At 34.1% G+C, this 19,473-nt stretch overlaps 1 protein-coding gene across 3 annotated transcripts in view; it reads right to left on the bottom strand.

Moving 5' to 3' along the window:
• The window catches only part of Lpgat1 (lysophosphatidylglycerol acyltransferase 1), a 72,152-nt gene that overhangs the window by 31,437 nt on the left and 21,242 nt on the right, over positions 1–19,473 (bottom strand). For all 3 annotated transcript variants that reach the window (XM_026387405.2, XM_026387408.2, XM_026387407.2), the window contains exon 3: positions 1,875–1,993. In XM_026387405.2, coding sequence (XP_026243190.2) covers positions 1,875–1,993 — 119 coding nt within the window. The remainder of the gene's footprint in view (positions 1–1,874; positions 1,994–19,473) is intronic.

The following is a 19,473-nucleotide window of genomic DNA, read 5'->3' as shown; positions in this document are numbered from 1 at the left end:
GGTACTAATAAAGTCTACATGAAAAATCGCAGATCTTGATTCCAAGGGTTGGAATCTTAAGTACTAGGTAGAAAACTAGAATATGAGTATATATACACATAAATACATATCACTGTATAACAAATGAATCCAAATTAATTAATTTTTTTGATTTGGACTTAATGATTTCAAATTTGTTTTACCTTAAACAAGGTCCCTGACAATTTTTATCTTATAAAATTATATTAAATCAATAAAATAAAATTGTTAAAGTTAAATGAAGGCCATACATTTAATTAATAAGTACTAAAGATTTATAAATGTGAGTGTACCTTAATGGTTAGAATATTAAAAGCTAATGTTTAAAATAAGAGAACATTTAAAAATATCTTAATAAAATAATTTTTACATTCTATTATGTTATAAAGAATATTTGTTAGTTTATACAAGGTCATACTCTTTGTCAACATAAAACTATTTGAAATGCTTCAATAATTTGTGATGTCTTAATCACAAAATATTCTCTGTTGTTTATGTGAGTTAATTCCCATACTGAGAGCGGATGACTTCAAGTAAATTTAAAAATTAAAAGTATAAACAGGATCTAATTAATTAATTTGTTAATTTCTTTCCTACTGAGGAAATAGATTTTCTTTTTATAAACTTTAAATAAAGTGAAAGTTACTACCTCAGAGTAGAATGCAATGAGCTTTACTTTGGTCTCTTATGGGAATAATAAATGTAAACACTAAAAAACCAAATTATGTAACTCTCATAAGGAAAAAACTGAACATTGACACTCATGTGCTGCTTTTATAAAGCATCATAAAATCCCACAGACAACATAATGTAACAACAGCTCTGCCTTATTTTTTCAGTGAAATAACTACTCCATCAGCTTTATTGTATTAAATTACTTTAAACATGTTTTTAATTTAAGAAAAAGAAAGATTTGTGCCCAGTGAAGAACTGAGTCACCATGTCAATTAATACAGAGTAAAATAAACACCAGTATCTCATTATTCATTTTTGTTTTGCTTTGCAATGATAACTACTTTGTTTAAATAAATCCAATTTAACTAAATGAAATTTGTTGAAAAGTGTCCCAAGTAAAAAACAAAAAACAAGAAGTAACTGGATAGAACCTATAAAACATTTTAACTATACACAGTATTTATGAAGTGTCTACAATTTAAGTGGCTTAAAATACCAAAATTATTTTTCTTGTTTAATCTTTCATTTATAGTGGATTCACCTTTTCAGTCAGTTTGAATTATTTCCCCTAAAATAAACTAGGACAGAATTACACATACAAATCTCACATTCATTATACCTATCTTACTGAATTTGTTATTTGTTTTAGGTGACCCTTCTAACTGAAGCAATGTAAAACATGGCCTTAGTAACACTGGATAAAGTAAGCATAATATCTTACCTCCCAATGGACTTTGTAAATAAAATCCAAAGTAATAATGACCTTATTTTCTTCTGGCTAAAGATCCCCAAGAACACCTAATTAACTGGCTAATTTTACTCTCCTCTCTTCTTTTCGTATTTGTACTTCTCAAACTGGCAATCCACCAATCCACTTCAAGACAGTCCTTAATTTGAATTTTATCAGCTTTGCTTTCACCCCACTTAGTATTTTTTAAAACAGTTTAAAGAGATATAATTCACATTATCCCAGTTTTGTGTGTGTGTGTGTGTGTGTGTGTGTGTGTCTCTCTCTCTCCATCTCTAAATTCTCCTCCTGGAGTAGCTTATTATTATTTTTTAATATTTTCTAAATTTTCAGGAAAAGTATACATGTTAAGTTTAAGTCTGTAAGACACTTAAATTGATTCTTTCTTGCATTCCCTTCTGGATATCCACCTATTGCCTTCAGAATGGCTTACCCGTCCTTTGTCCTGTAGGCACATCATCAGTGTGCACACATCTCCTGTTGCCTGATGGTTTACCAACATCATAGCTTCATCTTCTGAAATTGCTTTAATATCTTCCCCCCATTCCATCACTGTAAGAATAAAGAGTTTCAAAGTTTTGTTTTAAATATTTTTACATGACTAGGCATTTTCCATCACAAAAAAATGGTATATATTATTATATGTCACCTAGCTAAAATGTTCGAAAATTTAGAACCAAGTTCATTTTCTATAAAAATCAGAAAGTTAATATAACATTTCTACAATCCCAAACTATCCATTAATATAAAATGGTCATATCTCTGATCTAGAAGTTCTATTTCCTAAAATTTATCCAAATAGGGGGCTGGGGATGTGGCTCAGGCGGTGGCGTGCTCACCTGGCATGCGTGCAGCCCGGGTTCGAGCCTCAGCACTGCATGCAGGTGGGGATGTTGGGTCCGCCGAAAACTAAAAAATAAATATTAAAAATTCTCTCTCTCTTAAAAAAAAAAAGAATCCAAATAGGATTGTTCAAATAGGCAAAGATGTACATATAAAGGATGTTTATTACAGTTTAAATGTTTACCAACTGGAAAATGGACAAAAAAATATGATAAAACTAAGGTGTATAAGTGTATTAAAAGAGTGAAGGGTATTATAATCTCCATAAAATCATATTACTGACTATGATATTATGATATATATATTTTAGTTTCTGTCTAAGGTTCCTGGCTTATAACTTCCTCCCCAAGGCAGGCCATAGAAACTAGAATTTCTCTTTTCTACAGTGGTCATAGAAACTCTAACCTTCTCCACCTTTCTCTGACTACCTTTGTCTGACAATAGATGATAAGACTCCCATTTCAGAAGGGGTCTTGACCAATACCAGCAAGGAAGAAATGCTGAGGCCTTGCGGTTTTCCCCTCTATCAGCATTAGATATGCAATGAAGTCTCCACAAAAACCCACAAGGACAGGGTTCAGAGAGCTGAACACATGGAGGCTCACAGAGGACAGCACTCTCTTGAGAGCATGGAAACTGTGCTTCTTTCCTCATACCTTGCCCTATGCACTTCATGTCTTTCGAACTAGCCTTTATAATAAACTGGTACATGTTTCTCTGAATTTATTTTAGCAAATTAATCAAACACTGGAAGAGGGGTCCGGGAACCCTGATTTACAGCTGTCAATTAGTAAAACAACCTGAGACTTGTAACTGGAATTTAAAATTGGAGGAGGTGGGCGGTTTTAGGGACCGAGTCCTCAATCTGTGGGATCTGATGCTATCTCCAGGTAGGCGGTATTTGAACTGACTTGGATTAAAGGATTCCCAGCTGGTGTCTGCTGCAGAACTGCTTGCTTGATGAATGGGGGGAAAAACTTCACAATACTGTCAAAAGCAATCAGTGTTGTGAGAGTATCTGAGGAGGAAATGAACTAGAGTTGTTTTACTTATTTTTTATTTTTTTTAAGAGAGAGAGAGAGAGAGAGAGAGAGAATTTTTAAATATTTATTTTAGTTTTCAGTGGACACAACATCTTTATTTTTATTTTATTTTTTTATGTGGTGCTGAGGATCGAACCCAGTGCCATGCGCATGCCAGGTGAGCGCGATACCGCTTGAGCCACATCCCCAGCCCAAGTTGTTTTATTTTTATGCGATGCTGGGGACTGAACTCAGAGCTTCAAGCAGGGTAGGAAAGTGCTCTACCTCTGAGCTATACCCTCAGACCCTGAACTTGAATAGGCACACTGCAAAAAAGTAGATACTGCACATTTTGTCTTTTTAAAGAAGGAATAAAATTTGTGTTAATTCAATGCACTGAAAAAAGTCTGGGAATGAATCATCATTAGGAGGTGGTTCTCAGACCCTGCAAATCCCATTATATGTGTAAAAAATTTCGAACAATGTAAAACTATGAATTTCCACTTTACAGTAAGAAAACAAAAAATAAATAAATAAGTTAAATTTACATAAAATCTCCAGATGAACAGTCACTGTACCAAAACCTGTATATGTATTCTAAGGAAGAGAGTGCTTTCTCTGGAGTTACGCCTTACTTTACAGTAAATTTACTTCATAGGAAAAATGAAATAGAGCTTCAGCTTTCAAACATGACAATCTTAACAAAGAAGCTTCTAGGGTTCCTCAAATGCCTGACATGAATCACCAGAAGCTGATTATACATTAGCATTTACTTTTATCTTATCCTCATCTCTCTCACCTCTATTAGGAGAGAAGTTGAGTCTCCTATGTGGAATATTTCTGGATGAAATAGGGATGGGAGCCCTGTGGGGAGCACCTTCCCCACATTCCAACCTCCTTCCCCACTCACCCCTGTCACCCCAATATACTATAGCTCCCCATAATATAGTGGAGCTTTTTATAAGAGTTCATTTGAGAAAGGTTCTGCTAATTTTTTCTTTCTACTGAAATCCATTTAGTTATTCACATTAAAAATCTTAAAATTCTGTCCTAAGAAAATTTTCAGCATAGCTGAACATACATTAAGTTGTGGTAACTACCTGCAAAATAAGGCATTGTAATAATTCTATTAGATGTTATTACTCATATCCAAATAGCTTATAGGATCTATGAAAAATGCTTTTAAGATTTTTAAGTGAATACAGCTTGGAAATGATGTGAATGGATGATGCCAAATGTTCCTTTGGAATAAAGGTAGAAACACTGTTGAAGAGCCCAGCTTCTTGAAAACTGTGACAGTGACAGCACTAATTCTTCAGGGCACTTCCTTTCCCAAGTTCCCAATTTGGTTCAGATGACAAGCTAACTTCACTGAAACATATTTAAACTGCTGATACATTGCTGTGGGAAGTAGAAATTGGTACACTTTCATTTTGTAGTGTCAATTTGGCACATTTTCAAAATTAACAATGCACAAATCTTTTTACCCAGCAGTTCTACTCTTTTAGAAATTCATTCTACAGATATGCTCATTTATATGCAAAATGACACGTATGCAAAGCTATTTACTGCAGCATTATTTGCAAAAGCAAAGATGAAAATAACTAAAAAGGGAAACCAACTTAAATTCACAGAAACAGAAAGTAGAATAATGGTTTCCAGGGGCTGGGGGAGGGAAAATTGTTGTTTAATGAGTACATTCATTCCTCCTTATCTGCAGTAGATAGGTTCCAAGAGCCCATAAGGACACCAAAATATGTGTTCAAATCCCTTATAAAAAGTGACACAGATGGCTAGGGATATGACTCAGTTGGTAGAGTGCTTGCCTAGCATGCATAGTGCCTGGGTTCAATCCTCAGCACGACCAAAAAAAAAAAAAAGTTTCACAGTATCTGCATATAACCTACCTACGTACTCTTAAATTATTTCTAGATTACTTATAATACCTGATGCAATGTGAATGCTATATAAACAGTTGTTAGACTAAATTATTTAGGGAATAATTACAAGAAAAAAGTCTACATGTTCAGTACACATGCAATTGTTTTTCAAACATGTTTGACAAACGGTTGGTTGAATCCACAAATGTGGAAACCACAGATACAGAGGGCCAATTGTACAGAGTTTCAGATTTGAAAACAATAATATGAATACACTTAATAAAGACGTATACTCTTAAAAAATGGTTAAGGTTTATTTTATATATATTTTACCACAATTAGAAAAATTTTAAAGGTAGACTAGCTAAAATAAAATCCATGCAATGGACTACTATGCAAACATAGTATTTATGTTCTAATATGGAATAATATAATAAAAGCAAAATGTACAATAGTGTGAAGGACACCACCAACTTTGCTTTTAAAAAGGAGGGAGAACATATTTACTAAATGAAAAACTCCTCATATCATGGTCTGTTGACAACCCTTCAACAGAGACAGACACAGACAGATACACACACACTGTATTTCACTAATTATTCACTCAGTAAGTCATAATCAGGTGTTGTGGCTATAAAATAAGAACATTACAAGTGTTTTCTAAAGTGAATAGCAATTTTTTAAAAAGAAAAAAAGAAAGGCTAGTCTTATAAGGGAGAAAGCAGTGTGAAGACAGGCAGAATTTGGAGTGGTACAACTATAAGTCAAGTGACACCAAGAAGAGTGGGCAATCATCGGAAAACTAGGAAGAGGCAAGGAAAGATCTTCCCTGGATCCTTCAGAGAGAACATACCCTGCTGACATCTTAATTTCATACTTCCAGCCTACAGAACTGTGAAGAATAAATTTTCTCTTCTTGTGTGCTACCAAGTTTTTGGTACTTTATAATGGCAGTCTTAAGAAATTAATAGGGCTGGGGATTTAGCTCAGTTGGTAGAGTGTTTGCCTTGCATGCTCAAGGCCCTGGGTTCAATTCCCAGCACCACAAAAAAAAAAAAAGAAAAAGAAATTAATACCCCCAACCTTCCCCAATCTCTATCACCCCTTTCCATTCTATCTCTCCCCAAATTATAGACTTTTTTCCTTATCAAGAATAGACAAAGAATGGCATTATACTTTTTTTTTTGGGGGGGGGGGGTAACCAGAAAATTGGACCCAAGAGCATTTAACCACTAAGCCACATCCCCATCCCTTTTTAGTTTTTTTATTTTGAGAAAGGGTCTTACCACATTGTTTAGGGCCTCACTAAGTTGCTGAGTCTGACTTTGAACTTGCAATTCTCCTGCCTCAACCTCCAGGGCTGCTGGGATTACAGTTATGTGCCACCTTGCCCAGCAACTTTGAACATTTAGAATACTTTAATAGATTTCTTATATTATGTATGTAAATGGTCCTCACTGTTCATTTTTAAATACTTTCAAAGTATAATAGTAAGAGTTGATCCAACATATTTTATCTTTCAACTAGAACTTAGTCAAGCCTTACTTTCAGACTAAATGTCAATTTACCAAGACTCATACACTATACAAAATCAAAAAAGTGAAGGTGGCTAGATCAACATTTTATTAAGAAATTATCCTAACCAAGCATAAAGTCATGTTGAATTTTATAAAACTTTATTTGACAAGTTTAATTTCTAATATATGTGGTATTCTTTTAGAGCATAACATACTTAAATCAAGATTAAAAATGCTCAAAGAGAAAAAACTATTGTATATATGAAGTAGTTCTGATTCTCAGATTATATTCTGGTATCTGGTATTTTAGGATCAGTGAACAAAACATAAAGCTAATATCTTAGCCAATGAAAGGATTATTCACATATTAAAGAAGAGAAGCTATGAACACCTGCCAGCTCTTAAACTGCACTTGCTTAGAAGAACAAAAATATTCTACCACACTCTTCTATGAAATATATTCTCAAAAAAAATATTGGGTCAGGTTGACTATTTTCAAAGGGAACAAAGGGCAACTAAATAAAAACTAAAAGAAAAGTCTTATAGTTGTAATGAATTTTTAAAATTCTTATTAAAGAACAAAACTGAAGATTATTACCTACTACTAGTACTACTACACACATGCACACATACACATACACACTCAGACATGATAACATATGTATTAATTCATTTCTACCCCAAATTATAGATTACAATTAAGACAATTCACATCTCAGAAAGAAGACAAACACAAAAACTCCTTAAAAACATCAATGCCAAGGTCATTATATTGACCCACAAAACAGAATTAATAGGGAGAAGAAAGGTTACTTAATATATAACCATAACAACTTTCCTTTCCAGAGCTCAAAAAGAATTACCCACCAACTGATGTCACAAACTATTCTGCCATTCTGGACTTTAGTTTTCTCATTTATGAAACATTGTTAATATCATTAGTACCACTCAAACATGCCATGAAAATGAGATATAATTGACAATACCATACAAATCATGGATAATTGGATTACATGACAGTAAAGTCCCTTTTGGAATTACTATTAACTAAATGAGCCATATGCCTTCTGTGTCATGTAAGGTCAGACATTCTCACATAAATAGTAAAGATATTAAGAGCCAAAATATCCCAAGAATGAATTTCACACAGCTCAAGTACCATAGTGTTCAGCAGCCCAAATCAGAGGCAGACTGAACTGTATTTACCCAAGGTCAGAGGTTATCAGAATAAATAGGAAAGGAGGGAAGAGGGAAAGGGGGAGAAGGGGAGAGAGACAGACAGGCAGGCAGGCAGACACTGAGAAAGTAAGTTAACTAAGGGTGGCTGTGAGAAAACAGCATAGAATACTGATTAATAGAGGGCAGAATGGTAAGGAAACAAAATCAAATAAGAATGTGATTAAGAACAAAGGGAAGGAACTGAGGGCAATTATAATAGAGATGCTTGATGCCACCCTGATCTCCACAACATTCTATTCAAACTTCCAGAAGGAAAGCTCAGACGTCTTAAAAAGCCTGGTTGGGGAATCTGATGTATTCCTCTAAGAACCACTGTGATTAAAGCATTGGTAAGCCCCCGCTCCCCACCCCCGCCCGCCTTTAAAAACAAGTATACTGAATAAACTAGGAAATCATGGTAAGTGTTCCTTTTTTTTTTTTTAGTACCTAAAATAATTTATTTTTTTATTACCTAAAATTTATAAGGCTAAAATTTTGGGGTCAAGTCTTAAGGTGTAGCTTTTGGAGGAGTTGCTTAACTACTCTAATAATAGCTGCATATATTATTAAATAGATACCTAATAAATAATTCTAATTTTAAGTGGACATTTCTGGAATGCTTACTATATGCTAAGTGTTTATAATTTGTAATAATTATTTTCTTATTTAATCTTGGTGAAATCCCAAATGTATAGATAGCAGTATCCCCAATTTATAAATGAGGAAAATGAGACACAAAAGATTAAGCACTGTTTTCAAAGTTATTCTCAGGAAGTAGGAGAACTAGGATTCAAGCCACTATCTCACACTGTCACTGTTGTCATGCAGTGGGTCAAAGAACCATATGGATAGGAACTTGGATAAACTGCCCAGGCAGCATCTAAATTCGTACATGAATATGCCAGGGAGTGGAGTGGCAGGCCAACTCCCAAAGTACTCAACAAATAGTGTTGGCAGGTGGCAGTAATAGGAGGGGGAGAGAGGAAACTCCCAAAGAAGTGTTTTTTGAATGACAGTTAAATAATAACAAAGTCTAAAGGGGCAATGGGTATCTTAGAAAAATCAACATCATTGGGCCCAGATGGCAGGCATCTTAAATTTACATGCTTAATGTAGAACTGGCTCTTTTCCTTAATATTCTCCATGTTAGCAAATTACTTGTTCGGTCATTCATCTCAAAAGAAGACTTAAGACCACCTTTGATTACTCCCTTAATCTTTCACATTTAAAACATCTCTAAATCTACCCCCACATTCTGTATACTCTGTATCTCTCCTTCTTTACTATTACCACTCTAGTCTAAGCCACAATAACTCTTGCCTGTACCTCTGTAATGACCTTCTAACTAGTCTTCTTATTCTATTCTGGTCATCATTTAAAAGAAATCTTCATAATTCTAATTTCAAATACCTTTAAAATCAGAAACATCTCTGGCAAGCATAAATTAAAAGAAAAAGGAAAATTTTAAAAATATATTGGAGGCTGCGGTTGTAGCTCAGTAGTAGTGCACTTGACTAGCATGTGAGAGGCACTGAGTTTGATTCTCAGCACTATATATGAATAAATGAATAAAATAAAGGTCCATCAACAACTAAAAGAAATATTTTTAAAAATATATTGGATAATTAGATTTGTACTAGAGATTTGCTTTATATTAGACTTACACTGTTTTCAAAAGGGGAACTATTAACACTCTGAGTGAAGCAATTCTTCCTCCTATAATCATTAGCATTGTCAAACTTTTAGCATCACCAAATTTTTAGCATTCCTGACCAGTAGTGTCTACTTCAACCCAAGAGACAATTTCAAAAATCCTGCCTCCATTCCCATCCCATTTGAGAACCACTAACTTAAAGTGATCAAAATTAATCGAGTCAATATAAGCTAGAGGTAAAATTAGAGTGAGGCTAAATAGCAAATAAAAATCATTCTATCAACATGAGACTTAAGTAAACATGTGCTTATTACAAACAAAGATCTCTTTCTCTTATCCCCACCCCTCACCTACTCAGCTCCTAAGATATGACAGCCAAAAATCTGGAAGTCTTCTCTTGCAAATATGACTAGTTCAAGAAGAAAGACCTACAAATATTAACATCTGGGGTTCCCCAATGAAATGTTTCAACCAAGTCATGCTCAATGTCAACCAGTCTCAGCCAGTGGAAGGCTATCAGTCTATTTTTTAGTGCCTTACTCTGTTTGGATGGATAGTTGAGGGGAATCATAACATGCCACTCCAAAATGTCACTTTGTCATAATGATTATTTGGAACTGAAGGTGACCAAGAAACATCAGATGTGGGAAGGGCTCTCTTTCTTTCTCTTTTTGCCAAATTCCCTCCCCCCCCCCAAAAAAGGTGCCAGTCGCAGGAAGAAGTAATCATTCTTATCACCAGAAACGGGGAACTGACATGGAGATGAGACTGCACCAACAATAACCGTTACCTTCCATTTGTTTCCTCCATATATTTCCCAGTCACTTTCCTACAAATTGCTGCTCTTAGAAGCCCAAGCCCCTTTTCTTATCTAGTCATTTCTCCACAATTTATTACCCTCTGTTAAAATGGTATACAAGACCCTGAGTCTACTTCTTTGGATTTTTCACTTCTTTTCAGTGAAACTCTATCCCATAAAAAAATATTAATATCACATAAAATTCATATACCTTTTTTTTTAAAGAGAGAGTGAGAGGGGGAGAGAGAGAGAGAGAGAACTTTAATATTTTTATTCTTTAATCATCAGCGGACACAACATCTTTGTTTGTATGTGGTGATGAGGATCAAACCCGGGCTGCACGCATACCAGGCGAGCGCGCTACCACTTGAGCCACAGCCCCAGCCCCATATACCTTTTTTTAATGTCAATCTGCTTTTTGTTTGTCACTTATAAATCCAAGAGGGCAGAGAAAAAGGTTTTCCTCCCCTATAGAGTCATACATTATCAGATACATACAAAAACAACAATAAACTTTAATTTGAAAGAAAGAAGAAGAAGCAGCAGCAGCAGCAGCAGCAGCTGGGGGAAGCAGAAATAACCCAAGAAAATGAAAACTTGGAAGAGACCAGTATTGATATGTACATTTTGGGGCTAGGGTTGTGGCTCAGTGGTAAGAGTAATAGCTGAGCATGCTCAAAGCCCTAGGCACTTAATGCCCAGTACTATTGACCTCTCAAAAAAAAAAAAAAAAAACCTACCTCAAAGCAAGAGATGAGATGATGATGATGTGACAACCATGAAACATGAACAATGTGCTTTAAAAAAAAAACTCTTGGAAATTAAATTGATAGCAAAAATACGTCTCCATAAAAGGATGGAGAAATAAATTTGGAAAAATCTTCCAAACAGTATGTAAAAAAAAAATGAAAAATGAAAAACAGCAATTTAAACATTCAAATAATAGGAGATTCAGAAAAAAGAAATTTTAAAAAAATAATAGTTAAAGAGCTTTTGCTCCAGCAATCATGGTAGCACACAACCATAGTCCCAGCCACTTGGGAGGATGAGGCAAGACACTAGGGCCCAGGACTTTGAGGACAGCATAGTGAGACACTGCCTCTTGGGAGAAAAAAAATAAAAGGAGTCAGGGGGAAAACGTAAGAACATTTGCTATGATTTGAACATGTACTCCCAGGGTTCAAGTGCTGAAAACTTTATCCCTAGTTCTATGGTGTTGGGAGTCAGAGCCTAAAAAGATTGGGTTAATTATCCTGAGAATGAGTTGTTACAACAAAAGTTGAGTTTAGCCCCTTTCTAGCTGCCTTGTTCTTACTCTCCTACCTTCTGCCACTGAATGATGCTGCATGAAAGCCTTCGCCAAATGCCAGTGTCATGGTCTTAGACTTCCCAGTTTCCACAGCCATAAGCCAAATCAACTTCTAGTGTTTTTAAATTACCTACTCTGCGGTATTCTATTACAGCAGCAGAAAATGAATTAAGATAACATCTGAGAACAGATTTCCAGATTGACATGGGATATCCAGTAATCATCACAGTATCCCCATGAAATTTCAAAATATAAAAGAAGGATCCTACAAACTCTCAGGAAGGAAAAAGTGGCCATTTACAAAAGCTAATGATCAGACTGATTTTTTAATTTCTTAGTAATTATAGGAAAAAAAGACTATAAAGACTATAGAGTTTCATCTTCAAAATCTGGAAGAAAAACTATTTCTAACCTAGAGTTCTCAAGCCAAACTATCAACAGGCATGAGAATAGCAAAATATTTTCAACTGTGCAATATTTTCAAAAACTATCCTTTTGTTCTAAGAAAATACTGGATGATATTTTTCACTAAAATGAGAGCATAAACCAAGAAAGACATAAGAAACAAGAAATTGGTAACAATCCAGAAAAAAAAAATTTCCTAGATGATAGGGAAGGAAGAAATCAGGTTGTTATCCTCTTCTAGGCTTAAAGGAAGATCAGTCAAGTTGGAGGAAGTGATAAGTTTCCCAGAAAGAGTTTCCAAAAAAGATGAAACAGAGTAACACCTGAATTGACTTGGCAGGGAGATCTAAAACTGGTAAGAGTTTGGGAGTGAATCAGTGAACATCTCATAGAAAAGTAAGCAAAGTTAAAACCAAAATTATTAAATCTAGGGGAAACTCTGTGCAGGAATGTCAAAGTAAACACCATTTTATAAATGGGTCAGTTACAAATAGTAAAGTTTATATATTTATTATTTTTAAAATTTTGGTTTATTGTGGCATAGATTATGTTGAATAAAAACTATCTTTTAAAAAGTATAAAGCTAATGAATTTTGACAAATGTAATTACTCATACAACTATCACCACAAACAAAATTCACATTTTCATCATCCCACAGAATGTCTTCATGGCCCTTTGTATTTAATTATCTCCCTCACAGACCCCTCGTAGAAGTATTTTCCTGAATCATATCCTTCTTTTCCTCTAACTATCCTTTTATCTGTATTCTTTCAGTTAACACTTTGCTTTTGAGATTTATCCAAGTATATTATCTTCATAATTCTTTTTTATTGCTAAAGAATCATCTTTTTCTAATTTTTAAAATATTTTATTATAATCCCAACATATAGCATAATATTTATCCTTTCATTTTTATGTATGTGGTTTAGTGGCATTAATTATGTTCACAATGTTCTATGACCACTATCACTATTTCCAAAACTTTCCATCATCCCAAAGAGAAACTATACCCATTAAGCAGTAATTCTTCCTTTCCCCTTCCCACATCCCTTGGGCTCCTCTAATCTACTTTATATCTCTATGAATTTCCCTATTCTAAATAGTTCATGAGTGGAATCATTCAATGTTGTTCCTTTTATGTCTGAATCACTATATATCATAATGGATCATCCATGATGTAGCACGTTTATATACTTATAATAAAGAAAATTTCCACCTATTTATATACCCAAATTACAATAAAGTTCAAATACAAACTAGAAAATCAACTTTTAAAATATTATCTAAAAGAAGATGGGAGCTTATTTTTTCTGAAAAGGTATGGCATCCTAAATATTAAAATAATATATGTTCACTGTAGAAAATCAGAAAAATATGAAGAAGAAAATTACCCAAAATAGCACTAACCAGGGATAGGAAAACACTAATAAAATTTTGTAATATATCTTTCAGTGATTTTTCTGTATATAAAGTAATTTTTAAACAAAAAAAAGGAATGAATCTTAACATAATGTTTTAAACATATATTTTAAAAACAGGTGTCATTTAATATTCTTCCACAACATGATTTTTAATGGCTGTATAATAATGTATTACATGTAAGTACTACGGATTAGTTAATTCTCTAATGCTGAGTACAGATTATTGATCACAGTAAAGCGTTAGACAAATAAGTATAAAAAGCAAAGAACTATTGATATTTCTGCTCTAAAAACGTCCATGTGACTTTCTTAAAACAGAGATTAAAAATGTCCTTTCCATGGGCTGGAGAAGTGGCTCAGGTGGTGGCACGCTCGCCAGGCATGCGTGCGGCCCGGGTTCGATCCTCAGCACCACATACAAACAAAGATGTTGTGTCTGCTGAAAACTAAAAAATAAATATTAAAATTCTCTCTCTTAAAAAAAAAAGTAAAAAAAAAATGTCCTTTCCCACAAATGGTAAGAAACCAAGAAACAAATAAATAAAGCTTGGCTATTTATTTATTTATGATGCTGGGGATTGAACATATGCATGCAAGGCAAGCACTCTACCAACATAGCTATATCCCCAGCCCCAAAGGTTTACTTTGATAGGTAACAGAATTATTTTATATCGTGATTGTGGTAACAAAGACTATACACTAAAAAGCATCTCAACCGGGCACAGGTCCGATTGCCTGTAATCCCAGTGGGTCCAGAGGCTCAGGCAGGAACATTACCAAGTTCAAAACCAGCCTCAGCAAAACGAGACGCTAAGCAGCTGAGCAAGATTCTGTTTCTTAATAAAATACAAAATAGGGCTGGGGATGTGACATACCCCTGAGTTCAATCCTGGATACCCCCCCTAAGAAAGTTGGCTGAAACACACAATTTAGAAAAATTAAGGATTTTAAACATGTTTTCTGAGCCAGTGAATAAATTCATATTTTTTTTAGATGATGATAAAATACTAAAGAACACAAAGAATTAAAAGCAAAAACACAAATCAATGAAATAAATTATATGGAAAAAAAGAAAAACCAATAAAATCAAAAGTGACTCTTTGAAAAGGTCAACACAACTTATAAAATAATTTACAACAAAAACTCATAAAAAAGAAAAATACATAAATTACTACTGTCACAATAAAAGAAAAGACAGTGCTACAGACACCAAGGACATTCAAGCACAAACAAGGAAATATTGAAGAACAATTTTATAAAATTTGACAGCTTTAGGTGAAAGGACCAATTCCTTGAAAATTATCAACTACCAACACACATTCAAGATGAAATAGACAATCCAAAAAGTTCATTTCTATAAAATAAACTGATTTTACAGTCTAAAAACTTCTTAAAAAAAACAATTTGACTAGCCCATATGGTTTCACTAGAATATTCCACCAAGCATTTGAAAAGAATAGAAATGACAGAATTGATGTTATCAAACACCACAACAACAAAAAAAAAAAAAAGAAAAGAAAAAAGAAAAACTACATATCAATACTCATCAAGAAGAGACAAATATCCTTAACACAACATTAGTAAATGGAATCTAACAAAATACACCATGACCAAGGTAGGTTTACTGCAGGAATATAAAATTGGTTTAACAGTCAATAATCAATGTAATCTACCACATTAACCACCTAAAGAAGAAAACCTGCATGATCACATAAATTGATAAAGAAAAAGCATTTAACAAATTCCAAATCCACTCATGATAAAAACTCTCTGCAAACTAGGAGCAGAAGGGAATTTGCTCAGTGTGATAAAGTGTTTCTTCATAAGACCTATAGCTAACATAATATTTAGACGTGTTTAGAATACTTTCTCCCTTAAAGTGAAAACAAGGCAAGGATGACCATTCTCACCACTCATATTTTACAGTGTACCAGAAGTTCTAGCCAGTCCAAAAACATGTAATAAGAAATAAAAGACATGGAAGTTGTAAAGTAAGGAATAAAATTCTTATTTGCAAATGAAATGATTACCTATGTAGAATATCTCAAATGATCTACAGAAAATTACTAATACTAATAAGGAAGTTTAGCAAAGTTGCAGGATACAAGGTTAACACATAAATATCAATAATTTTTCTTTATACTAGCATCCCCCAAATGAAATACTTAGCTATAAATCTAAAACACATATACAGGATCTATATGCTGAAAACTACCAAAATCCTAATGAAAGAAATCAAGAGAGTTCAAATGAAGGGACGTACCATATTCATGCACCAAAAGACTCAACACAGCCACAGTGTTTACTGACCCATAATTTGATCCATAAATATAACTCCAATCCACCTCCAATAAGAATTTTTGCAGATAAGTGACATCTAAAAAAGACCAACAAACTATAATAGCCAAAATAATTTTGAAAAAAAAAACAGAGTTGGAAGGATCATACTGATTTAAAAATTTCCTATAAAAGCTACAAAAATGAAGATAGTATAGTATTGGTAAAGAGACACACATATAAATCAACAAAACAGAAATGAAAGTCCGAAATAGACCACACAAATATGTCTAAATTATTTTTGACAAAAATACAAAATCAGTTGGATGGAGAAAGAACACTCTTTACAACATAGTGTTGCAAAACTGTGAACCTCTACCCAACCTCATACTTTCAATAACAATTAATTCAAAATGGATCTATGAAAAACATAGAAGTATAAGACTTCTAGAAGAAAACAGTCTCCATGGCCTGGGGTTCTTAGATATTACATACATACAAATAAACACAACCCATAAAAGGAAATAAAATTTAAAAACTAAACTTTTCCAAAATGTATCATTTTGTTTAGGAAAAGACATTGTGTTCAGGGAACAAAATGGGAGAAAATATATGCAATCAAATATTCTACAAAGAATTTGTATTCAGAATATATATAAAGAATACTCAAAACTTAGTATTAAAGAGCCCAATCAATTAAGAAATGGACAAAAGACTTTGAAATAGACATTTCACCAAGGAGGATACAGCATATGGACTGCAAACAACCATTAAGAAAGATACTTAGCTACCAGGGAAATGAAATTCAAAACCACAATGAACTATCTTTATTCACTTATTAAAATAACTAAAATTTAAAACTACTGATAATACCAAGGACTAGCAAGGGCAAAAAGAAATTAGAAAATTACTGAGACAGTGTGAAATAGTGTAGTCACTATGGAAGAGTCTGGCAGTTTCTCATAAAGGTAAAAAGACACCAAATAACCCAGTAAACCCACTCCTTCATATTTACCCTAGAGCAGGGGTCAGCAAACTTCCTCTAGAGCCAGAGAGTAAATATTCTTTCCTTCAAATCAAAGTAATTGATGGAAGACATTACTAAATAGACTATACCCTTTTTGTTTCTTAAATGTTTCTTGTCTTATATTAACTGCTTAACAACCTCTCCCCCAAAGTAATCTAGTTCAAATTTACTTTGTTAAGCCACTGAAAGCTGGGGTAGCTACTTGGGTCTATTTCTATAGTATATCTCAATAACAGTACCTGCTGCAAAATCCTCAACTTGCTTAAAGGGTTGGTTTTCCCAGTCTTTTAAAAGCTCCTTTATCTTTGAGTTGACTTATATAACACTATACTTAATTCAGAGATTAGGATTTAAATCAAATGTATTTTAATTTTATTCCACTGGAAGAACTTTAAGTAACATAATTAAGTAATATTGAGGAACTAAAAAAAAAGGGAAATTCTAACTTCTGAAGGCAAAAATTTATAGCAAATTATCAGGAAATAAATGTACCATGCAGATTCTCTGCTTTGTTACTGGACCTCTAAAAAGCTTTAGAATCAGACTATGATATATTGTAGGGGTATCTTCAAGAAATTTAGAGGCTGGGCACAGTGGCACACACCTGTAATCCCAGTGGCTTGGGAGGCTGAGGCAGGAAGATTGCGAGTTCAAAGCCAGCCTCAGCAGAAAGTGAGGTGCTACACAATTCAGTGAGACCCCGTCTCTAAATAAAATGCAAAATAGGGCTGGGGATATGGCTTAGTGGTTGAGTGCCCCTGAGTTCAAATCCCAGTACCCTCCCCCCCCAAAAAAAGAAAAAAGAAATTTAGAGTTAAAAAGGAATTTAGAGAAATTTTCACCACAGATATTGTAAATCAAGGAACAGAACTCTATGGCTGCTCCTTGCCTGACTGAATAGTTGCAAAGAAAAACACACAGATGGTAAGTATAATTAATTTGCACCACCTCCTGCTCACTATCCCCCAAAGCATTTATTGATGTACTCATTCATTCAACTAGGTTAATTCTTTTCATATAGACACAGGGTTCCACCATTGTGGGAGATAGAGAAGTATACTGGAATTCTATCATGAAGTAATTATTAAAAATCAACTATATGTGCTTAGCAAAAAGAAAAAGTAGACCGTGAAGAAAGGGAGACGGTGGAAAGAAAGAAGAAAAAAGACAAAGAGAAGCATTTTGAATAGTACATGCAATTTTGTCTGCCTTTCCAGTCAACAGATGCATGCCCTGGAGTAGGCATGAGCCTGGAATTGTGAATCTGCTGCTCCCTGTCATTTTCAGTTCTCATGTGCTCATCATCATGCCAGCATCTCACTGAACTTTATGATTTTAGTTTTTTAAAGGTACATTTCCTATCATATAAAACTTAAGCCAACTTTTAAATAAGGAAATATGATCCCTGCCCTCAAGGAATCTGCTCACTTACTGGAAATAAAAGACAAGGTGGAGAATATGAAAATATGGAGGACTAGGAAAAGAAGAAATCCTTGTGAGCTGAAACATGGGGAACCTGCCTGAGTGAAAACCTTCTGGAACAGAGAGTTGGTGAGAAGAGGAAATAAGGTTGTATGTGTAAATACAAGTCCAGGGGTATGGAATAACTTTTAGATGTCAGATAATGAAACAAAGGCCAAGAATATAAAATTCTTTTTCTGTTACCACACAGGTGTCAATGAGCAAAGTAGGCTTCCTACATGACATCAGAAAACTGAGACTGTTTAAATAGATAGCACATGTCCCATCCAAGGAGGGCAATTACTCTTCAGCTCCAGTCTCTCACTGATATTTGTTATTTGGGAATGTAGACCAAGACCACCATATACTCCCATCTTTAAGAAAACATTTATGTGTTATATAATGAAGTTTCAGTCAATGATGGACTAAATAGATGAGGGTGGCTAATTCATATACCCTAGGTGTATAATTTAGGTTTGTATAAATATACTTTGTGATGTTTACACAAAGACAAAATCACTTAAAGACACATTTCTCAGAAAATATCTCTTTAACATAATTATAATTGAAAATGTGAAAACTTTTGTGAAAGTTAAAGAAGAGCAAATTAACAATGGAAGAAGGTTCCTGAGCAAGCAGGAAGGAATGGAATCCAAAACAAAGGGAATGTTCTTGGTAGGAGAAATATTCTACTCTGTAACAGGAAAAATAAAGGGAAAGACTACTAAAAGATAAGTCTGAAGAAGTAGCTTGGGGAGCAAGCCTATTAGAGCACCAGAATTCCATAAGACACTATTGAGATAACAGAAAACCAGGTAATAAAGGGACTGACAATAGAACAAAAGGATAAAAGGAGGTAGAAATGAGGAAAGTGGTGGTTTGCTACAGGGGCTATTTATTTTTTAAGATAAGAATGTCTTTCACAAAGGTGGAAGGAGGTAGTGTTAGTGAGGTGAAGCAAGAAAGATGGGATATTAGCCTTTAATAACAGACTATACATGAATGAGGGTGTGAAGACATTAGGGGAGAATGAGAAGACAAAAGGGAACTAGTCTCCAGAGAGCACAATACCAAAAAAAACCCAGGACAAAGAAGAGTAATGAGGAGTTAAAAACTGGCCCAGGAAAAAGAACTTTCACAAAGATTTCACAAATATGTTAACTAAAACTGAGCTACACAACAAAGTTGGGGAAGCCCA

This window comes from Urocitellus parryii, chromosome 9, assembly GCF_045843805.1.
Source record: "Urocitellus parryii isolate mUroPar1 chromosome 9, mUroPar1.hap1, whole genome shotgun sequence".
Lineage (NCBI taxonomy): Eukaryota > Metazoa > Chordata > Mammalia > Rodentia > Sciuridae > Urocitellus > Urocitellus parryii.
The sequence above is the reverse complement of the archived record's forward strand: the minus strand, read 5'-3'. Positions and strand labels throughout refer to the sequence as shown.